The sequence below is a fragment of the Urocitellus parryii genome, chromosome 2, assembly GCF_045843805.1.
Source record: "Urocitellus parryii isolate mUroPar1 chromosome 2, mUroPar1.hap1, whole genome shotgun sequence".
NCBI lineage: Eukaryota > Metazoa > Chordata > Mammalia > Rodentia > Sciuridae > Urocitellus > Urocitellus parryii.
The window spans coordinates 27,784,606-27,811,934 of NC_135532.1; the positions used below are offsets into that span (position 1 = coordinate 27,784,606).

The following is a 27,329-nucleotide window of genomic DNA, read 5'->3' on the forward strand; positions in this document are numbered from 1 at the left end:
TTCTGCCTATCCATGAGCAGGGTATATTTTTCCATCTTCTAAGGTCTTCTTCTATATCTTTCTTTAGTGTTCTGTAATTTTCATTGTATAAATCTTTCACCTCTTTTGTTAGGTTGATTCCCAAGTATTTTATTTTTTGGGGGGATATTGTGAATGGAGTAGTTTTCCTCATTTCCGTTTCAGAGGATTTGTCGCTGATATACAGGAATGCCTTTGATTTATGCGTGTTGATCTTATATCCGGCCACTTTGCTGAATTCATTTATTAGCTCTAATAGCTTCTTTGTAGACCCTTTTGGGTCTGCTAGGTATAGAATCATATCATCTGCAAATAGTGATAATTTAAGTTCTTCTTTTCCTATTTTTATGCCTTTAATTTCTTTCGTCTGTCTAATTGCTCTGGCCAGCGTTTCGAGGACTATGTTGAACAGAAGTGGTGAGAGAGGGCATCCCTGTCTTGTACCAGATCTTAGAGGGAATGCCTTCAATTTTTCTCCATTCAGAATGATGCTGGCCTGTGGCTTATCATAGATTGCTTTTACAATGTTGAGGTATGATCCTGTTATCCCTAATTTTTCTAGAGTTTTGAACATAAAGGGATGCTGTACTTTGTCGAATGCTTTTTCTGCATCTATTTTTAAGTCTATTGATGTGGTGAATAACATTTATTGATTTCCGTATATTGAACCAGCCTTGCATCCCAGGGATGAATCCTACTTGATCATGGTGTATAATTTTTTTGATATGTATTTGAATCCGATTCGCCAGAATTTTATTGAGGATTTTTGCGTCAAGGTTCATTAGAGATATTGGTCTGTAGTTTTCTTTCTTTGAAGTGTCTTTGTCTGGTTTCGGAATCAGGGTGATGTTGGCCTCATAGAATGAATTTGGAAGTTCTCCCTCTTTTTCTATTTCCTGAAATAGCTTGAAAAGTATTGGTGTTAGTTCCTCTTTATAGGTTTTGTAAAACTCTGCTGTATACCCATCCAGTCCTGGGCTTTTCTTAGTTGGTAGTCTTTTGATGGTTTCTTCTATTTCCTCTATTGTTATTGGTCTGTTTAGGTTGTCAATATCCTCCTGACTCAATCTGGGCAGATCATAAGACTTAAGGAATTTATCTATGCCTTCACTATCTTCTATTTTATTGGAGTATAAGGATTCAAAATAATTTCTGATTATCTTCTGTATTTCTGAAGTGTCTGTTGTGATATTGCCTTTTTCATCCCGTATGCTAGTAATTTGGGTTCTCTCTCTTCTTCTCTTCGTTAGCATGGCTAAGGGTCTGTCAATTTTATTTATTTTTTCAAAGAACCAGCTTTTAGTTTTGTCAATTTTTTCAATTCTTTCTTTTGTTTCAATTTCATTAATTTCAGCTCTGATTTTAATTATTTCTTGCCTTCTACTTCTTTTGCTGTTGTTTTGCTCTTCTTTTTCTAGGATTTTGAGATGAAGTATGAGATCATTTATTTGTTGGTTTTTTCTTTTTTTGAGGAATGAACTCCAAGCAATGAATTTACCTCTTAGAACTGCTTTCAATGTGTCCCATAGATTCCGATATGTTGTGTCTGTGTTTTCATTTAACTCCAGGAAGTTTTTAATTTCCTCCTTAATGTCTTCTAAAACCCATTGATCACTCAGCAACCTATTGTTCATTCTCCAAGTGATGCTTGATTTTTCCTTCCTTCCTTTATCATTGATTTTCAGTTTCATTCCATTATGATCAGATAAGATGCATGGTATTATCTCTACCCCTTTATATTGTCTAAGAGTTGCCCTGTGACATAATATATGGTCTATTTTTGAGAAGGTTCCATGTGCTGCTGAGAAAAAAGTGTAACTACTTGATGTTGGGTGGTATAGTCTATATATGTCAATTAAGTCTAGGTTGTTAATTGTGTTATTGAGTTCTATAGTTTCCTTATTTAACTTTTGTTTGGAAGATCTGTCCAGTGGTGAGAGAGGTGTGTTGAAGTCTCCCATGATTATTGTATGGTGGTCTATTAGACTCTTGAACTTGAGAAGAGTTTTAACTTTGGCTTGAAATCTATTTTATTAGATATGAGTATGGACACTCCTGCTTGTTTCCGCAGTCCATATGAGTGGTATGATTTTTCCCAGCCTTTCACCTTCAGTCTATGAATATCTTTTCCTATCAGATGCGTCTCCTGTAGACAGCATATTGTTGGGTCTTGTTTTGTGATCCATTCTACTAGCCTGTGTCTCTTAATTGGTGAGTTTAAGCCATTAACATTTAGGGTTATTATTGAGATATGGTTTGTTCTTCTATCCATATTTGTTTATTGATGTTACTAACCCTGATTTGTTATCCTCTTTGACTACTTTCCCCCCTTTACTGTCCTATCTCCCATTGTTGGTTTTCAATGTTATTTTCCATTTCCTCTTCCTGTAATGTTTTGCCAAGGATTTTTTGAAGAGATGGTTTTCTAGCTGCGAATTCTTTTAACTTTTGTTTATCGTGGAAGGTTTTAATTTCATCTTCTAATCTGAAGCTTAATTTCGCCGGATACACGATTCTTGGTTGGAACCCATTTTCTTTCAGTGTTTGAAATATGTTATTCCAGGATCTTCTAGCTTTCAGAGTCTGTGTTGAGAGATCAGCTGTTATCCTGATTGGTTTACCCCTAAATGTAATCTGCTTTCTTTCTCTTGCAGCTTTAAAAATTCTCTCCTTATTCTGTATGTTGGACATTTTCATTATAATGTGTCTAGCTGTGGATCTCTTATGATTTTGCACATTCGGCGTCCTGTAGGCTTCTAGGATTTGGGAATCTGTCTCATTCTTCAAGTCTGGGAAGTTTTCTCGTATTATTTCACTGAATAGACTTTTTATTCCTTTGGTTTGGATCTCTGTGCCTTCCTGTATCCCAATGACTCTTAAATTTGGTCTTTTGATATTATCCCATAATTCTTGGATGTTCTGCTCATGGTTTCTTAGCAGACTTGCTGAGCTATCTATGTTCTTTTCCAGTTGAAATACTTTGTCTTCATTGTCTGATGTTCTCTCTTCTAAGTGATCTACTCTGCTGGTAGTATTCTCAATTGAGTTTTTAAGTTGGTTTATTGTTTCCTGCATTTCTAGAATTTCAATTTGTTTGTTTTTTATTACCTCTATCTCCCTGTGAAATTGATCTTTTACTTCCTGGATTTGTTTGTCAATGTGATCTTTCATTGTCTGATTTTGCTGTCTCATGTCTTCCTTGAGACTCCAGATCATCTGAAGCATATAAATCCTGATCTCTTTATCTGACATTCCATCTGTTGCAGCTATTACCTCTTCTAAAGTTGAGTTGACCTGCATTGCTTGTGGTCCTTTCTTTCCTTGTCTTTTCATACTGCTCGCGTTTCTTTCTGCTTGGTGCAACTGTTGTGTTTTTGAAATTTACCCCCTATTTATTTATGTTGCTCTTGTATAGTTGGGAAGTCTCACGTGCAGGGCGGGTATTGGCTGTGCTCCTCCTCTAATTATGGTGGTCTGTCTACCCCGCTGATCGGTCGCAGGTCTGCCCCCGCTGCGGGCACGGGTGGTGGCTTTGCTCTGCCCCCACTCCAATTGTGGTAACGTAACTACCACGCCCTGGGGTCGTTGGTCCTGATCTGGATGTGGGTGGCAGCTCTGCTGGGCCCCCACTCCAATTGGTGTGACGAGTCTACCGCGCTGGCAGACCTCTAGGCCGGTGGGTCGCAGTTCTGCACAGCCCCCACTCCCAATGGGGGTACCTGACTACCTCTCCAACGGGTCGCTGAGCCCCCTCCGGACCCGGGCGGCGACCCTGCTCCACCCCCACTCCAACCAGTGTGACGCGACTGCCTCGGTGTTACGTGTCCACCACGCTGGCCAGCTACCTGGCCTGTCTTGCCAGTTGGCGGCAGGTCTGCCTGCCCTGCTTGCTCGGATGTCAGCTCTGCACAGCCTCTACTCCAAATGAGGTTACTTTGCTACCGAGCCGCAGAATCGCTGGTCCTATTCTAGGCGTGGGCGGCTGCTCTCTTCAGCCCCAGCTGCGTTTGGGGTGTCATGGTACCACGCCGGCGGGTCACTTGGCCTGCTCTGGGCGCAGGTGAAAGCTCCACTCTGCCCCTACAGCACCCCGCCGGACCCTGATTGAGAAGCAGTCACCGCCGGTTCCCTAGCCTTGGGCCAAAGCAGCTTAGGTAGCCGGAACCCCGCCTCTCCGATCCCGATACACTCTCCGCTGGGAGCTGGCTCCAGGGAGCGACCCCCACGGGTTCCCCAGCCCCAGGCCAAAACTGTTCCGGGAGTCAGAACCCAGTCGCCCCAAGCTCAGCGCACGCTCCACTTGGAGCTGGCCTCCACCGGCAGTCTCCGCAGTTTCCTCAGACCTGGGCCAGGTTAGCCCCGGGAACCCAAATCCAGCTGCTCAGTGCCCGGCGCACGCCTTGCCAGGCACAAGCCTCTAGGAGTATTCTCCACAAGAACCCCCGCCCCGAGCCTGAGCAAGAAATCTGTCTGCTAGACGCAGGCAAATACCAGCCTGAAATCACCTGTTCCGTAGTTGAATGGGCTGAGATCAGTAGAACATGGGGATGATTACATCATCTCTCCGAAATGGCGGCTGCTGTCCTCCACTGTGGTCCGACCGGTGTCTGGAACCAAACTGGGCCGCTTCTCTCCTCTGTTTCAAAGCCGGAACTCAGCACTAAGGGCTCCGATGTACCACTGGCGGGAGCCCCCCCGGATCCGTATCGCTGTTCCCCCGCTCTGGCACTCTGCCGCTCCCCGGCGCGCGCCACAGACTCCAGCCGCGGGGCGATCGCCTGTCAGGCTATGCGACCCTCCGTGTGGGGAAATGGAGCTCTCAGAGCCGAACTTCTCACGATGGAAATCTGTCCACTAGATTCTGGAGCACCTCAATTTCACTGGAACTTCCCAAAGATATCCTTCAGCCGTTTTGCATCGTCTTTCTCCCACTTAGTGACACGGCGCCCTGGGGTGATGCACTCCCTTCACCGCCATCTTCCTATTCTCCTTGAGTTATCTGTGCTCCACAGGAAGGAGGATCACTTTGATTTTGCCCCTCCCCCAGCGCTGGCTAGCCAGGTTTCGTTTTGGCTGCTACTGGGAGGAGGGGTTGGAGGTCAGGTGTCTCTAGTTTCCCCCTAGTCTTTATGGAGGCTCAGCTTGATACTCCCTCTCCCGGCAAGCCTAGGAGAGATTTTATGCGAATTCCCTATGTCTGGGGGGTGAGCTGATTGACACAAACCTGTTTTGATGTTGCACTCTGTGGGAGAGTGGCGGTGTATCCTTCCGCTTTACCGGATGGTGGCCGCTGACTGCCTCGGTGGAGTGTCCGCTGTGGGGGATAGGACTGTACCGCTTCCTTCCCCTTCTGAGATCCCGTGCTCGGCCCAAGGATCAGTGTGGGCTTGGCTGGCGGGATTCCACCTAATGGCAGTCTCTAATCTCCCTGCTTGCTAATTAATCACTTCTCTACAGAAGGCCACGCCTTCTGTAGCCTCGGGGCAGGCCGCGCGAGTCAGTCGGCCTGGATCTCCAGGGTCCTGCTGCTGGCTGCTGGGATCCCCGGCACTCTATCACTTTGATTCCATTTTATTTTTTTATTCATTTGTTTTTCTTAGACTGGATAAAATTCCAAGGAGCAACAGACAGGAATTGGCCAAAATTAGTGGAGAAAATGTGTCAAGGCATAGATAAAAGTGCTTGTAGTAAACATTTGTTTCAGATTATATCTACTATCCCAAAGAGCTGATGAAATTTAATTATAGGGGATATGAATAAAGATTCCTAAGTCATCCTCTTAACATGTGGCCTGTGCAAGTTATTTATTCCTTTCTGTGCCTCAGTTTCATCAATTGTAACATAATAACAATAATAGCACCTACATTGAAGGATTATTGTGAGGATTAAATGAATTGGTACATTTACAACACATAGATCTGTTTCTCAAATATAGTGAGAAATCACGTTAGCCATTTATGACACAGATAGTGATGGGTGTGATTAGAATACATTTAGAATTAGAGAATTTTCTCCACCCCTAGGGAGATTTGTCACAAGGATTAGTAAACAGTTTGAGGCTTCTGAAGACACTGTGTGATAAACAGTGCATTAAGCCATATTCTTAAAGTGAACTCTAATCTGTTGCATGTTAATCCCATTTAAAGCAATCTGATTATAGTAGGTAGGATTTTGTTTTGTTTGCCTTTTTTTATTTCAATATTTTAAATGGTTACAGGGTTATTTCAGTGAAGAGCAGTTAAGAGCTTTGAATAATCACAGACAGATGTTGAATGATAAGAAACAAGCACAGATACAGTTGGAATTCAGGAAGGCCATGGCATCTGCTGAACAAGAAGAACAAGGTTTATCAAGGGATGTTACAGCTGTATGGAAGTTGCGTATTGTAAGCTACAGGAAAAAAGAAAAAGATTCAGGTTAGTATGCATTTTTTTTGGTTCATATCAGTTTTGTTAAGTCAAAAAATGGCATTTTTACAAATGATTACAAATGCTAGATAAAGTATAAAGTTAATGTATATTAGGGAAGCAAAATGGGCTGTCAGCACTCACAAATTAATTAATACAATCCTTAAATCTTTGTTGTTATTTGTATTTGTTTTTTCTTTTCTTTTTTTCAGTACCTGGAATTAAACCCAGGGTTGCTTAATCAGTAAGCCACATCCCTAGCCCTTTTTTTAATGTTTTATTTTGAGACAGGGTCCCTCTAAGTCCTTAGTGCCTTGCAGTCCTCCTACCTCAGCCTCCTGAGTCACTGGGATTACAGGTGTGCACCACTGCGCCTGGTCTGTATTTGTTTTTAAACAAGAATTTTAATAATAGTTCTTCCCTTTTTGTTTTCTTCATATTTCCCTAAACAGCTATGTTAAGTATCTGGCGTCCATCATCAGACTTATATTCCCTGTTAACAGAGGGAAAGAGATACAGAATCTATCATCTTGCAACATCAAAATCTAAAAGTAAATCTGAAAGAGCTCACATACAGTTATCAGCAACAAAAAAAACTCGATACCAACAACTACCGGTAAAAAATTTTCATTTTAATCTTTCAATTTTGATAAATGCATATTACTTTGGAGAATCTCCATATACTGAATATTTGTTTTCTGTAGGCTTCTGATGAAGTCTTACTCCAGGTTTATCATCCAAGGGAGCCCCTTCACTTCAACAGACTATTAGATCCAGACTTCCAGCCACCTTATTCTGAAGTGGACCTAATAGGATTTGTGGTTTCTGTTGTGAAAAAGATAGGTAATTGTAGCTTTTTATTGATTCATTTGAAAAACATTGTCTTTTAAACTTTATCTTCTAATAACTAGTTGGATCTTCCAGTTGACAAATTTGCTAACTAGCAGTGTGAAAGTAGTCATCCTTTAATCTCTGATTTTTAAGAAAAAGTTATTCTACATTATTTTCAAGGTAACAGTGTAATCCCATTCTGTGTAACTTATTTTAAAGAAATGTTTTTCAGGATAGTAGTAATTACTATGAAATAATTATAATCTGCTCAGTTAGGAGAGCATTCAAACCTCCAACATCTTCAGCTTTTACTGCTTCCCAGCATCTTAGCCAACTTTATCTCTATTTTATTCTTAAATGTGACACAGCACATTCTTCCCTTGTCTGCCTGAGCAATGCACCTGCTCAGGCCCAGCTTTGGTCCCTTCCTTAGGCAGGAAGCCTTCCATTTCTTTTTTTTTTTTTTTTTTAATATTTATTTTTTAGTTGTAGTTAGACACAATATTTTTATTTTATTTTTATGTGGTGCTGAGGATCGAACCCAGGGCCTTGTGCGTGCTAGGCGAGTGCTATACCACAATCCCAACCCACGAAGCCTTCCATTTCTTGATGACTTACTATGTCCCAGGCACCTCAGCTCAGTCCTAACTCTTTCTCCCACTCAAGCGTTGTAACACTCTCCTTGCTGTTACATCTCAGAGCCTGTGCTCTCGTCTGTCTTGGCGTTTTCAGTCTGTGGTCCATGCAACTTTGTCATGGGTCAGCACCCCTTCCCTAACCACTGTTCCTAAGAGAAAAGCACCCCCTCTGCTCCCCTTTACTCTGCTTCATTTTCCTCCATGGCATTCTTTATTATTGTTGTTTTGTTTTGTTTTGTTTTTACCAACTTTTCTCTCATGATTTCTCCCTTCCTCAGTTCTTTGGCTTAAGTTTACTGGGGGTTTTTTTGTTTTGTTTTGTTTGTTTGTTTTTTTTGAGAAGGCTTCAAATATACCATATTCCATGAGGTCCTCACACTTTCAAATACATACCTGCTGCCTTAATTCTGAGATTGCATCTGAGCTATATATAGTGGAGCATCCCTAATCCAAAAATACAAAATGCTCCAAAATCTGAAACTTTTTGAATACCAACATAATACTCCAAGTAGAAAATTCCACACCTGGGCTGGGGATGTGGCTCAAGCGGTAGCGTGCTCGCCTGGCATGCATGCAGCCTGGGTTCGATCCTCAGCACCACATACAAACAAAGATGTAGTGTCTGCCGAAAAACTAAAAAATAAATATTAAAAAATTCTCTCTCTCTCTCTCTCTCTCTCTCTCTCTCTCTCTCTGTCTCTCAAAAAAGAAAAAAGAAAATTCCACATCTGACATCAGGTGATGGGTTACAGTCAAATGTAGGCATATTAAAGATGCTATATAAAATTACTTTAAGGCAGCCGAGCATGATGGAACACACCTAAAATCCCAGTTACGTGGGAGACTGAAGCAGAATCACAAGTTGAGGTCAGCCTGAGCAACTTAGTATGACCTTATCTCAAAAGCTAAAATAAAAAGGACATAGCTCAATGATAAAGCACTTCTTGCATTCAATCTCCAGTACCACAAAAAAGGAGAAAACATTACCTTCAGCTACATGTATAAGATATACAAGAAACATCGGTGAATTTGTGTGTAGACCTGGTCTCATCCCAAAGATGCCTTATTATGTTTATGAAAATACACTAAAATCCAAAACACTTCTGGTCCCAAGCATTGCAGATAAGGGATACTCAGCCTGTGTAATATTATGAGGTCATGCTTTTCCCTTCCCTTGTTTTGTCAAGGAAGTTTAGAACTGGCCTGATTTTTCCCTAAATGAGGAATTTTCCTAAATGGCTGATTTTATTTCAGGACACCTAAAGAAGATTTGTTTCCAAAATCTTAACTAAGCTATGTATCTGTATACCATTCTCTTGGAACATAGATGTTCTTTTAATCTGCAGGTTCAGAGTTTTATATATTTCTGGGAAATTTTCCCGGTTTTGAGCATTTCTTTTTTAGGATCCCTGCTTCAGGAATACTGGTTAGCCCTGTGTTGGATTATTTTTACTTCTGCTTTTATGTCATTGCTTTTACCTTTTTTGTCCTTGCCATCTTTATTCACCCGGATTATAATCAGCCTTTATGTCCTTAATTTTTTTCCTGCAATACAATATGTGTATGTCTTGTTCCTGGTTATTTATAATATATATGTCTGTCCCATGGTGATGATCTATTAGTGTGCTCAGTTTATTTCTTTTGTCCTGCAGAGCTATTTATCATCTTACATGCAAGAATACATTTTATGGGCTATATACTCTTACTGAGTTCTACAGCTCGAATCAGTTGTGAAGAATTTGGAAGTTTTCTTCCATTCTTTGAGTTTTATTTTCTTTGCTTTTTGCTCTGTGCCCTTAAAAAAAATGGTTTTTCTTAGTTATACATAACATTAGATTTATTTCAATATAATTATAAAACATGGAATATAATTTGCTCTAATTCAGTGCCTAGTATTTCCTGTTTCTCTTCCCTTCTCCCTCCCCCTATTCCTTCCCTTCCCTTCTCTCTACTAATCTTTCTGCTGTTTACTTATAGGTTTTTTATTAGTATCTTGTAAATATACATGATGGTGAGATTCACTGTGGTATGTTCATGTGTATGCATTGGAAAGTCACGTCGGTTCTTCCCTTATCTCGTACCTTCTCCTTCCCACACAGTCCCCTTCATCTAGTCCACTGATCTTCTGTTTTGATGAAATCCACCCTACCTTTTCTTTCTCTCTTTCTTTCTTTTCTTCCCCTTATTAATTGGCCTATCTTCCCAAATCAGAGAAAACATTCAAACTTTGTGTGCTCATTTTTTTTAATATTTTTTTAGTTGTAGTTGGACACAGTATCTTTATTTTTTTATTTTTATGTGGTGCTGAGGATCGAACCCAGTGCCTCGCATGTGCTAGGTGAGCGCTCTACAGCTGAGCCACAACCCCAGCCCTGTGTGCCTATTTTTAATGTGTTTTGTTTGGTCATTGTGTTTTATAGCCTTGTGGGCTTTTCATTGGCTGTTATCAATATGTTACATTGTTGCCATGCCGTTGAAGTTCATGTCAATCATGCCATGACTTTCTTTACACATCTTGTTATATGGGATAGAGTGTAAGGAGCCCGAGGGTGCAAACAGGGAAGCAAGTTGGAGATTATTGGGATAATGTGATGTTCCTGAGGTTGTGGCTTATCTAGGTAGAGCACTCACCTAGTACATGCGAGACACTGGGTTTGATCCTCAGCACCACATAAAAATAAATAAATAAAATAAAGATATATTGTATTCACCTACAACTACAAAAATATTTTTTAAAAAAGAGAAAGATGATGATGGACCAGACAAAAGTTCTAGACATGGTAAGAAGCAGTTCGATCCTGGCAGTATTTTGAAGGTAGAGGGACAGTGTGGGATGGTCTGAGCATCTAGAAAAGTAGAATTGCCATTCTCTGAGAGGGAAGGACTGCAAGAAAACACATTTGTGGAGAAATTTAGGAGCTTGGTTTTGGAAGGTAAGTATTAAATTATTAGGCATCTCAGTAGAGGTGTCTGTTTGACAGTTTATAGATTTATAGGAGTCTTAAGGGAATTGTCTGGGATAAAGATGCATACAGGTGACATTTAAAGCCATGAGAATGAGGTCACTGGGGTGTGACGGTAGATAGAAAAAAGAGATCCAAAGCCTGATTCAAGCACTTTGATGCTTAGAAGTGGAGGAGATAAAGGAACCAGTAAAGGAAACAGGAGCAGCCAGAGGGGTGGTAGGAACACGGAGGAGACTGTGGGATCCAAGAGACAAAAAGGAATTGTCTGGTATGAGAGGAATCAAGTCTGTCAGATGCTGTTTGGCAGCACTGACAGTGAGGGGAGGACTAAGAGTTGGCCACTGGCTTTAGCACCACATCGGAGCCGTGGTGGAGCAGTAGGAGTGAATGGCTGGCTGAAGGGGAACAGAGGGAAGAGACGAATATCGACAGTGTAAGCATAGCCAGGGCACTTTGTTTTAATGGAAGAAATATGAGCAGGAGCTAGAATGGGACTTGGGATCAAGAGAATGTTTTTTCAGATGAAAGTGTTAACACCATACTGGTAAAGTCCAGTAAAGGAGGTAAAAATTGATGATAGAAGAAAAACAAGACACTTGTAGAGCACTGTTTCAGTCACCATGTGCTGTGTGCAGTGGCTATGTGGTAAGATTAGCCTTAGCCAGGGGCACAGATGGGCAGAAAGGGTAAGGCGTGTAGGTACAGGTGTATATGGAAAAGTTGGTACAGAAGAGGACACTGGTGGCAGACCTGTTCTGACGGCTTCTGTTTCCTCACTAAAATGGGGAGCTGAGTTGCCAGCTGAGTGTCAGAATGGAGGAAGAGGTGGTAGAGGTTTGAAAAGAGAAAAGGCATGAAGCCGTCATTTAAGAAAGTGGGAGAGTGACTAGACTAGACACGGCCACCGTGACTGCCATGCCCGCTGGAGATTAATGTTCATGAATGCATTTTTTTTCCAGCCGTGTCCATCTGTAATGGTGTGGGCATGAAGTAGTTGGAAAATGGGATTTAAGCAGTCATACTTCAGCTTGGTGAACAAGAGAAGAAAGAAAGAATTTGTGGGTATCTGTAAGGGAAGGATTTTAATAATTGACCTTAGGCATTCAGCGTGACACAGAAAAAAGAAGAGACGTAGGGAAATGCAGAACAGTGAATGGGGTAAGAAAGCTGGATTATAAGTCCCAGAGGGCTGGAGGATTGTTTGAATTAGGGTCCAGCAGGGTGGAGCCGGAAAGGTCAAAGGAGGTGGTTAAAGAAGAAGATACTTCAGATTCTGGAGGAGATGAGAGTCCTGGAAATACCGAAGTCTGAGGTATGTCCAGTGGATGAGTTAGTGATGGAAAACAGGGGACACGATCATTCAAGAAGAAAACAGGGAACTAGGAATCCAGGATTTGGGAAGTATTACCTTGTAGGTACTAAAATCACCATGAAACATGGCTGACGTAGTGACAGATGACAGTGAGTGATGAGTTAAAATCCTCAAGAAATGAAAGGGAGTGAGTGACCCAGAGGTCTGCAGATGCCTACAGAAAGTGGAGGTAGTGAATGATAGAGGCTGGTAACACAAGATTCAAAGCTGAGTGTTTTCAGGACAAGGGAATAGCAGTGAAAAGCTAGGAAGACATCTGCCCCACCCTATCCCAGAGGTCGACAGGGACAGCTGGGCCCTTAGACAAGAATCAGGTTTCGGTCACAGCAAGGTGGCAAAGAGCGTTATTGAAAAGGCTGGGGGTGATGGAGGCGCAGTGACAGAATTCCAGGAGGCAGGGAGAGGTAGACAAGGATGTTGCAAAAGGCCAAGTGCAAAGCCTGGAAACCAAGACCAGGGAGCAGTGGGTGACCTAGGAGGCGGGGCTTGTGGAGACTTGTTGGGATTAGTTCTGATGGTCCCAAAGCAGATGGGTGGTGGCAAGGCAAGGTGGGAGAGGAAAAAAGGAGGGTGCCGCCAGAACCCTGTGTAGTCTTTGGCTCTTTTTCTGTTTATCCAAGACCAGATTGGTTTTCCATCTTAGTTTACAGTGGGGGGCCTGGACATTCGAGTTTCTGTGCACTGCACAGTCAGTATCCATGGAGGATGTCATCTGGGCTCCTAGGTCATTTCCCAAGTTCAGTGAATAACTCTGTATACTAATTCAGATATTAGAGCATTCCTTTTTGGTAGTTTTTGGTAAATATTACTTTCTTGTTTTGGTAATCTAATTTGATGTTTAGCATGCCTCCTTAAGCCGGGAGTCACTCAAGTCTAATCATGGTGCTTCTCTGCTTAAAATCTTCAGCAGCTCTGTGCCCCTTAGAAAATGAAACCCGGACAGTTCTGTATGCCAAAAAGCCCTTCAGCTTCCTGCCTTCAACCACCACCCCACACACCTCCGCTAAACTGTACAGTTTCATGTCCCTAACATGCGATAGCATTTCATGCTCCCTACCTTTAAAAATGTTCTTCACTTAGCTTAAAATGTCCTTTCCTTCTCCCCCTCATGACGAATTCTTCCCACTCAATGCTCAGCTCAGATGTTACCTTCCTGGCTGGTGCTCATGAGCAGGTTAGAGTCCTTCAGTTTCTGTCACATGTTGCATGTTTGACTGTTTTAGCTCTGTCTACAGGGTTCATAGTCCTATCTCTACATTTTTTAATTACCCCTCTCTATACCTAATTATACCATGATCTCTTTAAAGACAGCACCTTGTTTTAATTCCTTTCCATCCCCACTTCTAACATAGAGTGAGAGAAGGTGTTGAAAACCTCTGTGTGCAGCATTTCTTGTGGCCCTCATAGGAATCCCACTTTATAGATGAGGAAACTGGAGCTTGGAGAGGTAAAATAGCCTTTCCAGGACACCGTGCTAGAAAGGAATTTGAACCCATACTCTCAGGATCTAAAAGCTCATAAGTTCTTTCTGGCACTTCATGCTGCCAAATTAAAACCAAACCCAACATTTGGGAGTTGATTTTAAAATAGGAACTTTTGTATTTGCTCTAATGTTTTGTTACTGTATTATAGAATCATTGTGATAAATAAATTAATTGAGATCATCTCTTACATTGGGTTCCTTGAGAATAAGACTGGGATTTTGGGGCCTGGGGATGTGGCTCAAGCGGTAGCGCGCTCGCCTGGCATGCGTGCGGCCCGGGTTCGATCCTCAGCACCACATACCAACAAAGATGTTGTGTCCGCCGAGAATTAAAAAAATAAATAAATAAATATTAAAAATTCTCTCTCTCTCCTCTCTCACTCTCTCTTTAAAAAAAAGGGGGGGGGATTTTATGCAGAAGATTTACTTAAAAGTGCCCTTGGGAACAGAAGCAGCAGTGGGGCAGAGGGATAAGATTGATTCAGCCTTTCCTTCCTTGGGGACTTTCGGAGCTGGGATTGCCTTTCAGAGGCATGGCAAGGTGAGGTGAGGGGACAGTCCTTGGATGCTGGCTTCTTTCAGGGAGCCTGGTTACCTTAGGCAAGACAGCACCCTTCAATCCAGGGGAGGTTTGTGCCTTGGTTCTGAAGGAGGATCTACTCCTGCACCTGGGTGTATACTCCAGTGTAGTCTGATGATAATTTTAGAAACATTTTAATGAAATGTTGAAAAAGAAATTAAAAATGTACAAAGAATTCTATGCAGGTTCAGAATAGCCCAGACTACAAAACTGCAGACTATTTTTCTTCTTTTTTTTTTATTTTCATGAAGATTTATTTAGTGCCAGCATTCTTAAAGTGTTAGGTTAAATTCTTCTATTCATTGCCATTTGTACAAGATGTATTATAATTGGGGAGATTCCATTTCTTTTTCTTTAATTTGATCCAGATATGGAACCTCTCCTTATGAAAAAAATGAAATGAAGAAATTCCCTTAAGTGTTTGTTTTTGTTTATGTATTCTAATGTTTTCCAATAGGCGTGTATTGCTTTTATAGTTGGAAGGAACACATGATATGTTAAAGAAGGACATTTAGGAGAAAGACAGTAACAAAATCATTTTGAATATAATTAGAGACAGATTACAAAATTAGAAAATTGAATGTGGTTGAGAAGTTCATAGTATTTCTAAAAGCAGCATTTAATATTTAATTTAAAATTATCTACTAAATAAATCTACTTGTAACTTGGAAAACAAGATAAACAAATCATTATCCAAAAGAACTGAATGACAGTTCTTTCCATTCTTTATCATTTCTTAGGGATATATAATCTTCAGAGTAACAGATAAAAGAAATTGAATACTTGATGCCAGTCCACACCTAGTTTTCCCTGGCCTCAGTCCTTTAGGGTTTATCCAGAGGCATCTACCCATTTTTGGTATCACAATTTTCTGATTTTTTATTTTGAACTAATTTCAGATCCTCAAAAAAGTTGTATAAAAAAATAGTAGAGTTTCCAAATATTCCTCACCCAGCTTTTCCTAATATTATCTTGCATGACCATAGTACAATTATTAGAATTAGGAAGTTAACATTGGCTTAATGTTATTACATAAACTATAGGTTTGTTTAAATATTTGAGTTTTAAGTTTCTTATATTATTTTCCTTTTTCTGTTTCAGGATCCTAAACAGGATCCCATATTGCATTTATTCTTCTATAGTCTCCTCCCGTCTTTTAATGATCCCTTAGTTGGCTTTTGTTTGTCCAACAAACACTTGTGAATGGGTCGATCATTATTTTTTAGCATTTCCCCTGAGGTGGGTTTGTCTGGTGTTTTCTCATGACTGGAATGAAGCTGTGCATTTTGTGCACAACTGCCACCAAAATGATGGTATGTCCTTCACACACGAGATGTTGATGTTGTTTAGTGGTGTACTGGTAACCATAACCACTTGGTTAACATGATATCTGCTAGGGTCCCCTCCTTCAGTGGAATAACTGCCTTTCCCTTTGTAGTTAGTAAATGGATTAGCAGAGAGTCTTTGAGACAGTGCAAATCCTATTTCACCTCAGATTTCCCCCATTTATTTTAGCAACCACCATTTACTTTGCTTACAGTAGTTATTAATGTAATGCTTGCCTAATGATAATTCTCCTTTTCTTTTCATACTGTCTTTGTGAATTGGAATTCATTAAAATTCTATTAGAAAAAAACTGCCCCTTTTCCTCCCATTGTTTACTTATTCAATTATTTATATCAGTATGGGTTTAGGAATATTAATCCTATTCTGACTAAAATTTACTACCTTTACTCTCATTGCTTCAGCTTTGGCCACATGGAGCCTTTCAAGTTGGCACTTGTGTTTTAATAGACTTATTAAAACACTTCTGAGCATCTCACTTTTTGAGCATTTCCTTAATTTTGGTGACCCAAGATAGCTCAGGTTCATCTTGTATGTTCCCTGCCTCAATCCTGGAAGCAACCACTTCTCCAAGGAATTTGGCTCTTTTTATTAGAAAGTTGTGTTTAAAACAAGGGTCCCTCATTGGTCCTGAGTCAGAGCTTATTGGAAGAAGTGCTGCTTCCTCCTCATCACTGCTGCCCCCATCACTGCTGCCCCGGTCCTGGGCCCCTTTCCTTTGGATTTCTGGTTTAGCCTCCCTGTATTTCTTTTGCTTAAATGAACAGATACACATTTTTTCCGTCTTCTTCTTACTGTTAAGAATAATATAATCTAATCTCTCTTTTGTGCTCTTCTTTCGTAACACTACTTCCTCTATCAGTTGATAGAGTTTTTCTTCATCCTTTTTTTCAGCATTCTAGTACACCACTGTGTGGATGTGTAGTGCCAGCTACTGTCCTGTGGATGAGCTAATGTAGGTCACTTCCAGTATTTACAAACAGTGCTTCAGAGAGTAGCCGTGTTCACAGGTGTTTTCATGAACTTTGTTTATCTGCTTTACCATTATTAGTTAGATCTGGCTTCAGAGTGGAATACTAGAAGTGGAATTGCTGGGTAGAAAGATAAGTGCATGTGCAGCTTTGCTAGACATTGCCATATTTTTCTCCAAAAGAATGGCACACCTCTATATTCTTGTCAGCCACGTAGGAGTACACTTGCCATGGCCACAGTTACAGAATGTGTTGGCATTGAAATTTTAGCACATTAAGCAACAGGTCATTTTGAAAATTCTGGGTTTTCACTTAAATCCAGTGTTTTATTTCCCCATATTTTTTATTGGTGGATTATAGTTGTCCATAGTGATGGGATTTATTGTTACTACATACTTCCATATAGCAATATCACTTGGCCAATGTCACTCCCGAGCACTTCTCCCTCCCGCCCTTGGACCCTTTCCTCTGCTGACCTCCCTTTGGTTTTCGTGTAATCCCCACCCTTTCCACCTTTCTTTTCCTTTGTCTCTCTAGTTTCCATATACAAAAGAAAACATGTGACCTTTTACCTTCTGAGTTTGACTTATTTTGCCTAACATGATGGTCTCTAGTTTTATCCATTTTCTTACAAATGACATAATTTCTTTTTTTTAATGGCTGAATAAAACTCCCTTGTGAATATATATTACATTTTTTTGTCCATCCTCTACTGATGGACACCTAGGCTGGTTCCATAGTTTGGCTATTGTGAATTACCCTGGGCGTGCATATATCACCATAGTATGATGACTTTAGTTCTTTAGGATAAGTACTGAGAACTGGTATTGCTGAGTCATAGGATGGTTCCATCCCTAGTCTTTTTTTTTTTTTTTAATATTTCTTTAGTTGTAGTTGGACATAATACCTTTATTTTATTTATTTTTATGTGGTGCTGAGGATCGAACCCAGGGCCTCACACATGCTAGGCGAGCGCTCTACCGCTGAGCTACAACCCCTGCCCCATCCCTGGTCTTTTAAGGAGCTTCCATACTGATTTCCATAGTGGTTGGTTTACAATCCCACCAATAGTTTAAGTGTTCCATTTTCTCTACACCCTCTCCCGCATTTATTATTATTTGTATTCTTGCTGACTGAAATTTTGACTTCTGACTGGTGTGAGATGGAATCTCAGTGTAATTTTGATTTGCATTTCCCTAATTGTTAATGATTTTGGAACATTTTTTTAATATATTCACTGGCCATTTGTATTTCTCCTTTTGAGAAGTGTCTCTTTAATTCGTTTGCCCATTTCTTATTGGATCATTTGATTTTTTTTTTTTGGTGTAAATTTTTTTGAGTTCTTTATATATATTATGTATTAATTCGGTGTCAGAAAAGTAGTTAGTGAAGAATTTCTCCCATCCTGTAGGTTCTCTCTTCATATTCCAGCAATGGCTAGGCACTAAACAGGAAACTTTGCTGTGCAGAAGCTTTTAATTTGATGTCATCCCATTTATTAACTCTTGGCATTATTTCCAGAGCTCTAGGGGTCCTAATGAGAAAGTTGTGGCCTGTGCCTATATGGTGTGTGTTGACCCTACATTTTCTTTTAGGAGTTGCATAGTTTTGATCTAATTCAAAGGTTGGTAGGTCTTTGATCCATTTTGAGTTGATTTTTTTGTGCAGGGTGAAAGAGAAGGCTCAAGTTTCATTCTTCTACCTATGGATAACCAGTTTTTCCAATACTGTTTGTTAAGATTGTCTTTTGGAAGAAACCCTTACAAATTCATTCTATGAAGTTAGTAACACTGTGAAACCAAAACTGGACGGACACTTCAAGGAAAGAAAACTTTAGACCAATATCCCTGGTGAACACAGGTGCAAAAATTCTTTATAAAAAATACCAGCAAATAGCGTACGAAAGCATATTAAAAAGATACTGCAGCTGGGCATAGTGGTGCATGCCTGTAATCCCAGCAGCTTAAAGACCGAGGCAGAAGGATCCCAAGTTCAAAGCCAGCCTCAGCAATGGCTAGGCACTAAGCAAGTCAGTGAGACCCTGTCTCTAAATAAAATACAAAATAGGGCTGGAGATATGACTTCAGTGGTCAAGTGCCCCTGAGTTCAATCCCCAGTACCAAAAAAAATTTTAAAAAGATAGTGCACCATGATCAAGTGGGGTTCATCCCACAGATGCAAGATTGGTTCAACATACAGAAATTCAATAAGTATAATTGACAACATCATTAAACTCAAAAGACAAGAATCACACAATTATCTCAATAGATGAAGAAAACACATTTGATGAAATACAGTGTCCACTCATATTCAAAACACTAGAAAAACTAGGGATAGTAGGAACATACATCAATATTGTAAAAACTCTATATGTTAAACCCAAGGCCAACATCATTCTGAATGAAGAAAAAGTGAAAGTACTTCCTCTAAGAACTGGAACAAGACAGGGATACCCTCTTTTACCAGTGCTGTTTGACACACTCCAACTCTGGCCAGAGCAGTTAGGCAAAAGAAAGAAATTAAGGGGATACCAACAGGAAAAGAAGAGCTCAAACCATCCCTATTTGACAATGATATAATCCTATATTTAGAAGGCCCCAAAAACTACACCAGAAAACTTCTAGAACTCATAAACAAATTCATCAAAGTAGCAGGATATAAAGTTAACAACATAAATCAATTGTGTTCCTATACTCCAATGATGAATCGGCTGAAAAGAGAAATTAGGAGGACTACCCCATTCACAATCACCTCAAAAAAAAAGAAGAAAAAAAACCTTGGGAATTAATCTAAAGAAAAGAGTTACAATGAAAACTACATAACACTAAAGAAAGAAATTAAAGAAGGCCTTAGAAGATGGAAAGATTTCCCATGTTCTTGCATAGACAGAATGAATATTGTCAAAATGGCCATGCTACCAAAAGTGTTATGCAAATTTAATACAATTCCTATTAAAATTCCAAAGACATTCTTTATAGAAATAGAAAAAGCAGTTACAAAATTCATTTGGAGAAATAAGAGGCCCTGAATAGCCAAAACAATCCTTAGAAAAGTGAAGCAGGAGGCATCACAATACAAGACCTTAAATTACACTGCAGAGCTATAGTAACAAAAACAGCATGGTTTGGGCACAAAAACAGACATGAAGACCAGTGGAATAGAACAGAAGAGACAAAGACAAATTCACACAAATACAATCTCACACTAGACAGAAACGCCATAAACATACATTGGAGAAAAGGTAGCCTCTTCAACGAATGGTGCTGGGAAAACTGGAAATCCATATGTAGCAGGATGGAATTTAACACCTCTCTCTCACCCTGCATAAAACTCGACTCACAGTGGATCAAAGACCTAGGCATTAACGGCTGGTAGAGAACGTGCTTCACATGTGTGAGGCACTGGGTTCGATCCTTAGCACCACATAAAAATAAATAAAGATATCATGTCCATCTACAACTAAAAGAATTAAAAAAAAAAAAAAACTAGTCATTAGGTCAGAAACCCTGAACCTGCTAGAAGAAAATGTTAAACCCAACACTCCATCATGTCAGCTTAGGAACCAAGTTCCTTAATAAGACTCCTAAAGCATAAGAAGTAAAATCAAGAATCAATAAATGGGATGATATCAAACTTTTAAAAAAAACACTTCTTCACAGCAAAGGAAACAATCAGGAGCATGAAGAGAGAGCCCACAGAATCAGAGAAAAATCATCGCCACCTATACTTAAGATAAAGCATTAACTCTAGGGTATATAAAGAACTCAGAAAAACTTAACACCCAAAAAACAACCCCCTCAATAAATGGGCAAAGAACTGAACAGAAGCTTCACAGAAGAAATATGAATGGGTCAATAAATATATAAAAATATGTTCAACATCTCTAGCGATTAGAAAAATGCCAATTAGAACTACACTGAGATTTCATCTCCAGTCAAAATGGCAATTTATCAAGAACACAACAAATGTTGGTGAGGATGTGGGAGAAAAGCATAGACTCATACATTTCTGGTGGGACTGCAGATTGGTGCAACCACTCTGGAAATCAGTATGGAGATTCCTCAGAACATTAGGTATGGAACCACCATTTGACTTGGTTATACCACTCCTAGGTATATATTCAAGGCAGCTAAAATCAGCATAGTACAGTGAAGTGGCCACATCAATGTTTATAGAAGCTCAATTCATAGTAGCCAAGCAACTAAGTGCTCTTCAACAAATGAATGGATAAAGAAAATATGGTATATATACACAGTGGAATATTACTCAGCCATTAAAAAGAATGGCTGGTAAATGGATGGACTGGAGACTAGCATGCTAAGTGAAATGAGCCAATCCCAAAAAACTAAAGGCAGAATGTTCTGATATTCAGATGCTTAACATACAATGGGAGGCAGTGAATAGAAGTTCAGTGGATTAGACAAAGGGGAATGAAGGGAAGAGAGGAAAATAGGAATAGGAAAGACAATGGAATTAAGACAATGGAATTAACTTTCCCATGTACATATATGAATACACCACAGTGAATCTCTGCACCATGTTCATCCACAGGACAGGTAAATTACTTCATGTTTGTATAAATATGTCATAATACACTGTTATATGTAACTAAAAAGAACAGATAAAAATTTTTAAAAAGCATGAAGGGCAGTGTTGGGGCAGAGGCTCTTTTTAGAATTGTTTTTACTAGTTCTGTGAAGAATGTTATTTGATATTTTGGGAACCGCATTGAATCTGTATTGTTTTGGGTAATATGGCCATATTAACAATATTAAGTCTGCTTATCCATGAACATGGGAGATCTTTCCATATTCTGAGGTCTTCTCTAATTTTTTTCTGCAGTGTTCTATGGTTTTCATCGTAGAGGACTTTCACCTCTTTGGTTAGGTTTATTCTTACATATTTAAAAAAATGTTTTTTAGGCTACTGTGAATGGAATTGTTTTTCTGATTTCTTTCTCCGCAGATTCACTGTTGATATATAGGAAAGCTACTGAGTTTTGTATGTAGTAAATCCAGTTATTTTGTTTTTATTATTAGCATATATTAAAATAAATAGGCATATTACCAGTCCCTTACATTTTTAAATTTATCTGATGATTTTTTTTTTTTCATTCAAGGTCTTGCTCCTTTGGTCTATTTGACAGATGAATGTCATAATTTATTGGCAATAAAGTTTTGGATCGATCTTAATGAAGACATTATTAAACCTCATGTGCTAATTGCTGCAAGCAACCTGCAGTGGCGTCCAGAATCCAAGTCAGGAATTCCTACTTTATTTGCTGGAGATTTCTCCATGTTCTCTGGCAGTCCAAGAGAGGGCCACTTTCAACAGAGGTTAAACAAAATGAAAAATACTATTGAGGTAAAATTGCTTTCATCTTTACCACAAATTTTGGTAATAGTCTCCTATTTTGATGGTCCAACATCAAGGAGAAATGACTTTTATGAAAATTAAGTAGTTGAGGGAGTATTTAAGATGAGGTTTCACTCCATATTAATTACCCACGAACCTGAGGAGACAAGGGACTGGGCAAATGACCAGCTACTGGGGAGAGAAGAGTGTCTTGAAGGGAATTGAGTTCAGAGATAGAGACCAGCTAGGCAGACTAGAAATTGGAATCAAGAATATGAGTTCCCTGTGGTTCACAGCAGTCGGCCTTGTGATTAGTTAATAATGTGACCACAAATTTACATTTATACTCTGTATCTTGTATCTTAACAGTTTATCCCTCTTTGATTTCAATGAATCCCAAATAGACTCTAGAATTACTTTCCCTAGGTCATATATGCGTTTTATGTACTAATATTAGCTAGTGTTTATTGAGTGCTTACTCTGTGTCAGGCTTTGTTCTAAGCCTGAGTCATTTAATTCTCCCCAAAACCCTATGAAGTGGGGAAGTGTTTTTTGCATTTTATTGATGAGAAACAGAAGTTAAATGGCTTGTCCTTTATTATATGCCAAGTTGGAAGGACCATGATTCACACTTAGGCCATCTGAATGCAGAATTCAGAACTACTAGGCAGGTGCTGTCTCCCTGTAAAATTTTGCATTTTATAAATTGATAACTAGTGACAATTTATTTTTTAAAAGGTTAACTCTGTAGTTTAAATGTGCAAGGTGTGTTATTCAAAATTTGTGCAAATAACATTTTAAAAGCATCAGAGTAGCTAGCATGTAAAGGATTTTGTGTTTGTATTTTGCTTAAAAAATCTCAATATGCATAGTGGAGAATAATATTCTGATTTATCTAGTTTCTGAATTGTGGGTAGGAGTTGCATTCATTATTTGGTGCTCCTATGGGGTTCCTACTGCTTTTATCCCAGATTTTTAAAGCTTTAGGTTAGGTGTAAAATCGCTGGGATTTGGCCAGTTGTGGCTCCTGAAATACCAGTTCCATGTAGTTTAACCTGAATGTTATTTCAGTTGATGCTTGGAACAGTCTTGCAGTGAGTGAGGCAGTTCTTTGGTTTTACCTCCCCAACCAGGACTCACTGGGAGTGATTCAGGTTTCCAGCTGTGAGGTAGCATACAGAATGGAAAGTGAGGCCCCAGGTTCCACTCCAAATCCAGTGTCATGATAATCTTCCTGGTGATTGGGAAGATCTCTTTCATCTTTTTCCTTCACACACACACACACACACACACTCCCTGTCCTTTTCCACTCTTTTTTCTGTTTCTCCTCAGCCCCTTCCTTCAACAGCTAGGTGCCCCTAAATCACTGGTGTTTGTTTTGAATTTTTGTATTGGCATGTTCGACAATTGCTATCAAATTTTGGTTGTCTCGTTGTTTGTTTCTGGTCTGAATTTATTATTTTTGGTCTTAAAGGAAATAACTTGCTGGAAACATTAATTCTGAGTTTATAACTCTTCCAATTTGTTTTCTCAGAATATTGACATATTTTGCAATGATGCAGAAAAGAAACTTATGCATCTACTTAATGCAAATGATCCCAAGTGCTCCACCCCTAATAAAGAATACACATCAGAGCCACACACTACTCAAACAGTCCTCGGTACAGGAAATAAGTTTCTGGTAAGTTCATGTAAATTTAAGAAATATTATATATGGAGGCAATGATATATTCTGGTGCATATGTGACATGGTAAAAATGTGATTGAAGTTAATTAGAAAGTGTGGTTAATTAGTAGGCAGCTGCTATTGGTAAAGGCTACTTGAAAATTGTTTATTGAAATAGCAATTTTATAAAATTCTTTGGGGGCAAACTACAAACAAGTACTTTAATTTTTAGCATTCTAACTACATGTTAGATTAAAAAGCCCTTTAGGGCTGTTTCTTTTTTGCTAGAAGAGCTCTTCTTTACCATTAAAGTTCTTTGTTTGTTTGTTTATTTATTTATTTATTTTCCTTTTCTTTTCAGAATCAGGCATTGAACCCAGTGGCGCTGTACCACTGAGCCACAACCCTGGTCCTTTTTATTTTTTTGAGACAGGGTCTTATTAAGTTGCAGATTGAACCTGCCATCTTCCTGCTTCAGCCTGAGTAGCTAGGATTACAACATGGCTTCCTTAGAGGTGTTTCTAAGCTCAGTTTAACTCATAAAATCACAGTGGATGTAAATCAAGCTAAAGCCTTTACTATTGGTTAAATAGCTAACACATGCTAAGTGTGGCTACATTAACACATTTAATCTTTTTTTTTTTTAAAAGAGAGGGGGGGAGAGAGAGAGAGAGAGAGAGAGAGAGAGAGAGAATTTTTAATATTTATTTTTTAGTTCTCGGCGGACACAACATCTTTGTTTGTATGTGGTGCTGAGGATCGAACCCGGGCAGCACGCATGCCAGGCGAGCGCGCTACCGCTTGAGCCACATCCCCAGCCCCACATTTAATCTTTACAACAACCTTATGAGATAAAAGCTATTTTGCACATGAGAAGACTGTGGCATTGGAGAGGTTGTAGATAGACACAATACCTTTATTTTTTTAATTTGTTTTATTTTTATGTGGTGCCAGGATCAAACCCAGTGCCTCATGCATGCTAGGCAAGTGCTCCACCACTGAGCCTAACACCAGCCTGAGAATGTAGTATTTTTAAAGGTTAATTTGATTTTGTTTTAAGTACTGTTACATAATTATGATAGGCTGCTTTTTAATTTGTTTTATTAGATGTCTTCTCCTAATAGTGAGATAAATTATCAGAGTCCATTATCACTTTGTACGCCAAAAGGGAAGTCTGTGCCCACGCCTGTATCCACTCGCATGACCTCAAAGTCCTGTTCTAAAGGAGAGAAAGAGATTGACGACCCAAAAAACTGCAAAAAGAGAAGAGCCTTGGATTTCTTAAGCAGACTTCCTCTACCTCCGCCTGTTAGTCCTATTTGTACATTTGTTTCTCCTGCTGCACAGAAGGCATTTCAGCCACCACGAAGTTGTGGCAGCAAATACGAAACACCTATAAAGAAAAAAGAATTGAATTCTCCTCAAATAACTCAACTTAAAAAATTCAATGAAATTTCTCTTCTGGAAAGTGATTCAATACCTGATGAAGAACTTGCACTGATAAATACCCAAGCCATTCTGTCTGGTTCAGCAAGAAAAAGTCAACTATCTATCAGTGACTCCATGAGAACTGCCCCCTCAGGTTCAAGGGACTCTCTTAGACAGAAAAGACTTATGACATCACTGGTCAGAGATCAAGAGAATTCCCAAAACAGCACACAAGAATGTGAGACCAGTATTCAGGACACAAGTGCAATAAGTAATATGTCTAAGAGATTGCAAAGGCAACAAAAATGAAGAGACAATACATTAGTTATTGACTTGGTCTTTCCAGTTTGTAAGACATGCACAGTTTCAAACTGCACATCAGTATTTGTATAAAAAGACATGAGATGGTTTCAGATTTACCTCAGTATTTGTATGTCATAGAGACATTCTTTCCTTGATTCTATTCTGGTATGCTTTTATTTCAATTGTCTACCTTAACTGTATTTAGTAACTAATCCAAAAAAATCTTATTTAAATCTTTGATTGGATTGAATCACTACAGTGTTATAAAAGTAAATAAACAGACTGTTTTCTTTTAGACTGTGTCATTGTATAATTAAAACAAGGTTCTTAGTACAATTATTTTGACTTACAGTTACTTTAGAAATTTTTTCTTGTTTGTTTTAAAGAGGTGACCTCCTATGAAATAGTTTTCATATGCATAATGCATGTGTTGGTTTTGCTGTAGTTCCATCCTTTTCAAAAGTCAGGATGAATAGATATGTAGAGTTTTCTTCTGACCAATTCTTCATCCTTAAGTCAGCATGACTACAAAAAAAAAAAAAAAAAAAAGAACCCTCAAGTGTAAAGCCTTTGTATGATTCCATTGTGACCTCTGAAATTAAATTACTTCAAGAGTTAATCTTTTTTTAAAACCGTCATCCAGACTGCAGTCTCAGAGATAGTCTTCCTCTCAAGTTGTACTGCTTCTACCTGCTGTGTCTTCAGCACCATCCCAGGACCTGAATGCTCTTCCCATGAAGCCCACCAAGGCAGAGGTTGGCAAGTTGAATTAAGATGATATTCTGTTGTTACTTTCTTAGATTTAAAGAGGAAAGGGATACAGCAGTTCTAACTAAGAGTTAATAGTATGAAGAAGCTTGTAAGTCAGGTTTTTTTTTTAAATTTTTTTTTAGAGAGAGAATTTTAATATTTTTTTTTAGTTATCGGCAGACACAACAGCTTTGTTTGTATGTGGTGCTGAGGATCGAACCCGGGCCGCACGCATGCCAGGCGAGCGCGCTACCGCTTGAGCCACATCCCCAGCCCAGGTGTTTTTAACATATCCTAAATTTATATGTAATATTTGTTCAAATCTAATCACATTTCAAAACTAAGAATAAATTCTTCTAAAATCGAACTATTTCCTTCCTTAACTGTGATCCATTATTTTTCTCTCCTCCAAAAAGCATTCATATAATCGTCTGTTCTTCTATTCTTAAGTATTCTACTGGTCTTGTTAATGTGATTTAAGTTTTGTCCATAATGCAATTTGGTCTTCACATCCTGATTGTTCTCCTAATGATCCACTCTATATTGGATAAAACTAGAGTTTCATGTGAACAGGAAGGAGTTTAAAGATTCAGATTTCCTTTCTGAATCCTAGAAAACAAACATGCTATTACCTCCTCCATTCTCATTCATACTACTTGTTACTGAAATAATCTAATGTACACACTTCTTTTTTAAATTATAAATAACATCCAAGCTACATGAATAAAATATGAGGTTTGAGTATATTATCCCCCCAAAAGTGACAAATTAATGATTACAAAGTCAACAGTGTATGCTGCATGATAAGGAATAAGTGGTAAAAACAGTTTGTGTTATTCAGCAATCACTTAGTGAGAGCCTACTGTGTGAACAGAGCACTTGCCAGCCCTATAAATAATGTAAACAGTAATACAAGTCGAAGTTGGGTGTTCAAAGATTATATAAATTAGAAGCCATGGGAGTTGAAAACTAGGCCACTTCCAAATGGGATAAAGTTGGTGGCATTTAATCAGTTACTTTAATGCTTCTAAACCAAATATTTCAGGAGTCTTCTAAGAAAAGAGATTGGCCAGGAACTCTTTTAGAACCCAGTAATAACTCTGGACCTATAAGAGCCATTTCTCCATGAGGACCAGTCCCTCAATCCAGATGAACCAGAAACCCTAATGAGAGAGTTAGCCAAATCAGGGACTTGAATCTGATTTCTACTGCTCCTG

The 27,329-nt window shown here is 39.1% G+C and overlaps 1 protein-coding gene across 4 annotated transcripts in view; it reads left to right on the plus strand.

The window, feature by feature from the left end:
* The window catches only part of Brca2 (BRCA2 DNA repair associated), a 76,301-nt gene extending 50,647 nt beyond the window's left edge, over nucleotides 1–25,654 (plus strand). For 3 of the 4 annotated variants that reach the window (XM_077792285.1, XM_077792295.1, XM_077792299.1), the window contains 6 exons: nucleotides 6,236–6,434; nucleotides 6,878–7,041; nucleotides 7,130–7,268; nucleotides 21,730–21,974; nucleotides 23,500–23,646; nucleotides 24,739–25,654. In XM_077792285.1, coding sequence (XP_077648411.1) covers nucleotides 6,236–6,434; nucleotides 6,878–7,041; nucleotides 7,130–7,268; nucleotides 21,730–21,974; nucleotides 23,500–23,646; nucleotides 24,739–25,368 — 1,524 coding nt within the window. In that variant the 3' untranslated portion in view covers nucleotides 25,369–25,654. The remainder of the gene's footprint in view (nucleotides 1–6,235; nucleotides 6,435–6,877; nucleotides 7,042–7,129; nucleotides 7,269–21,729; nucleotides 21,975–23,499; nucleotides 23,647–24,738) is intronic. The other variant, XM_077792289.1, reaches the window with a different exon arrangement.
* The last annotated feature ends 1,675 nt before the right edge of the window (nucleotides 25,655–27,329 follow it).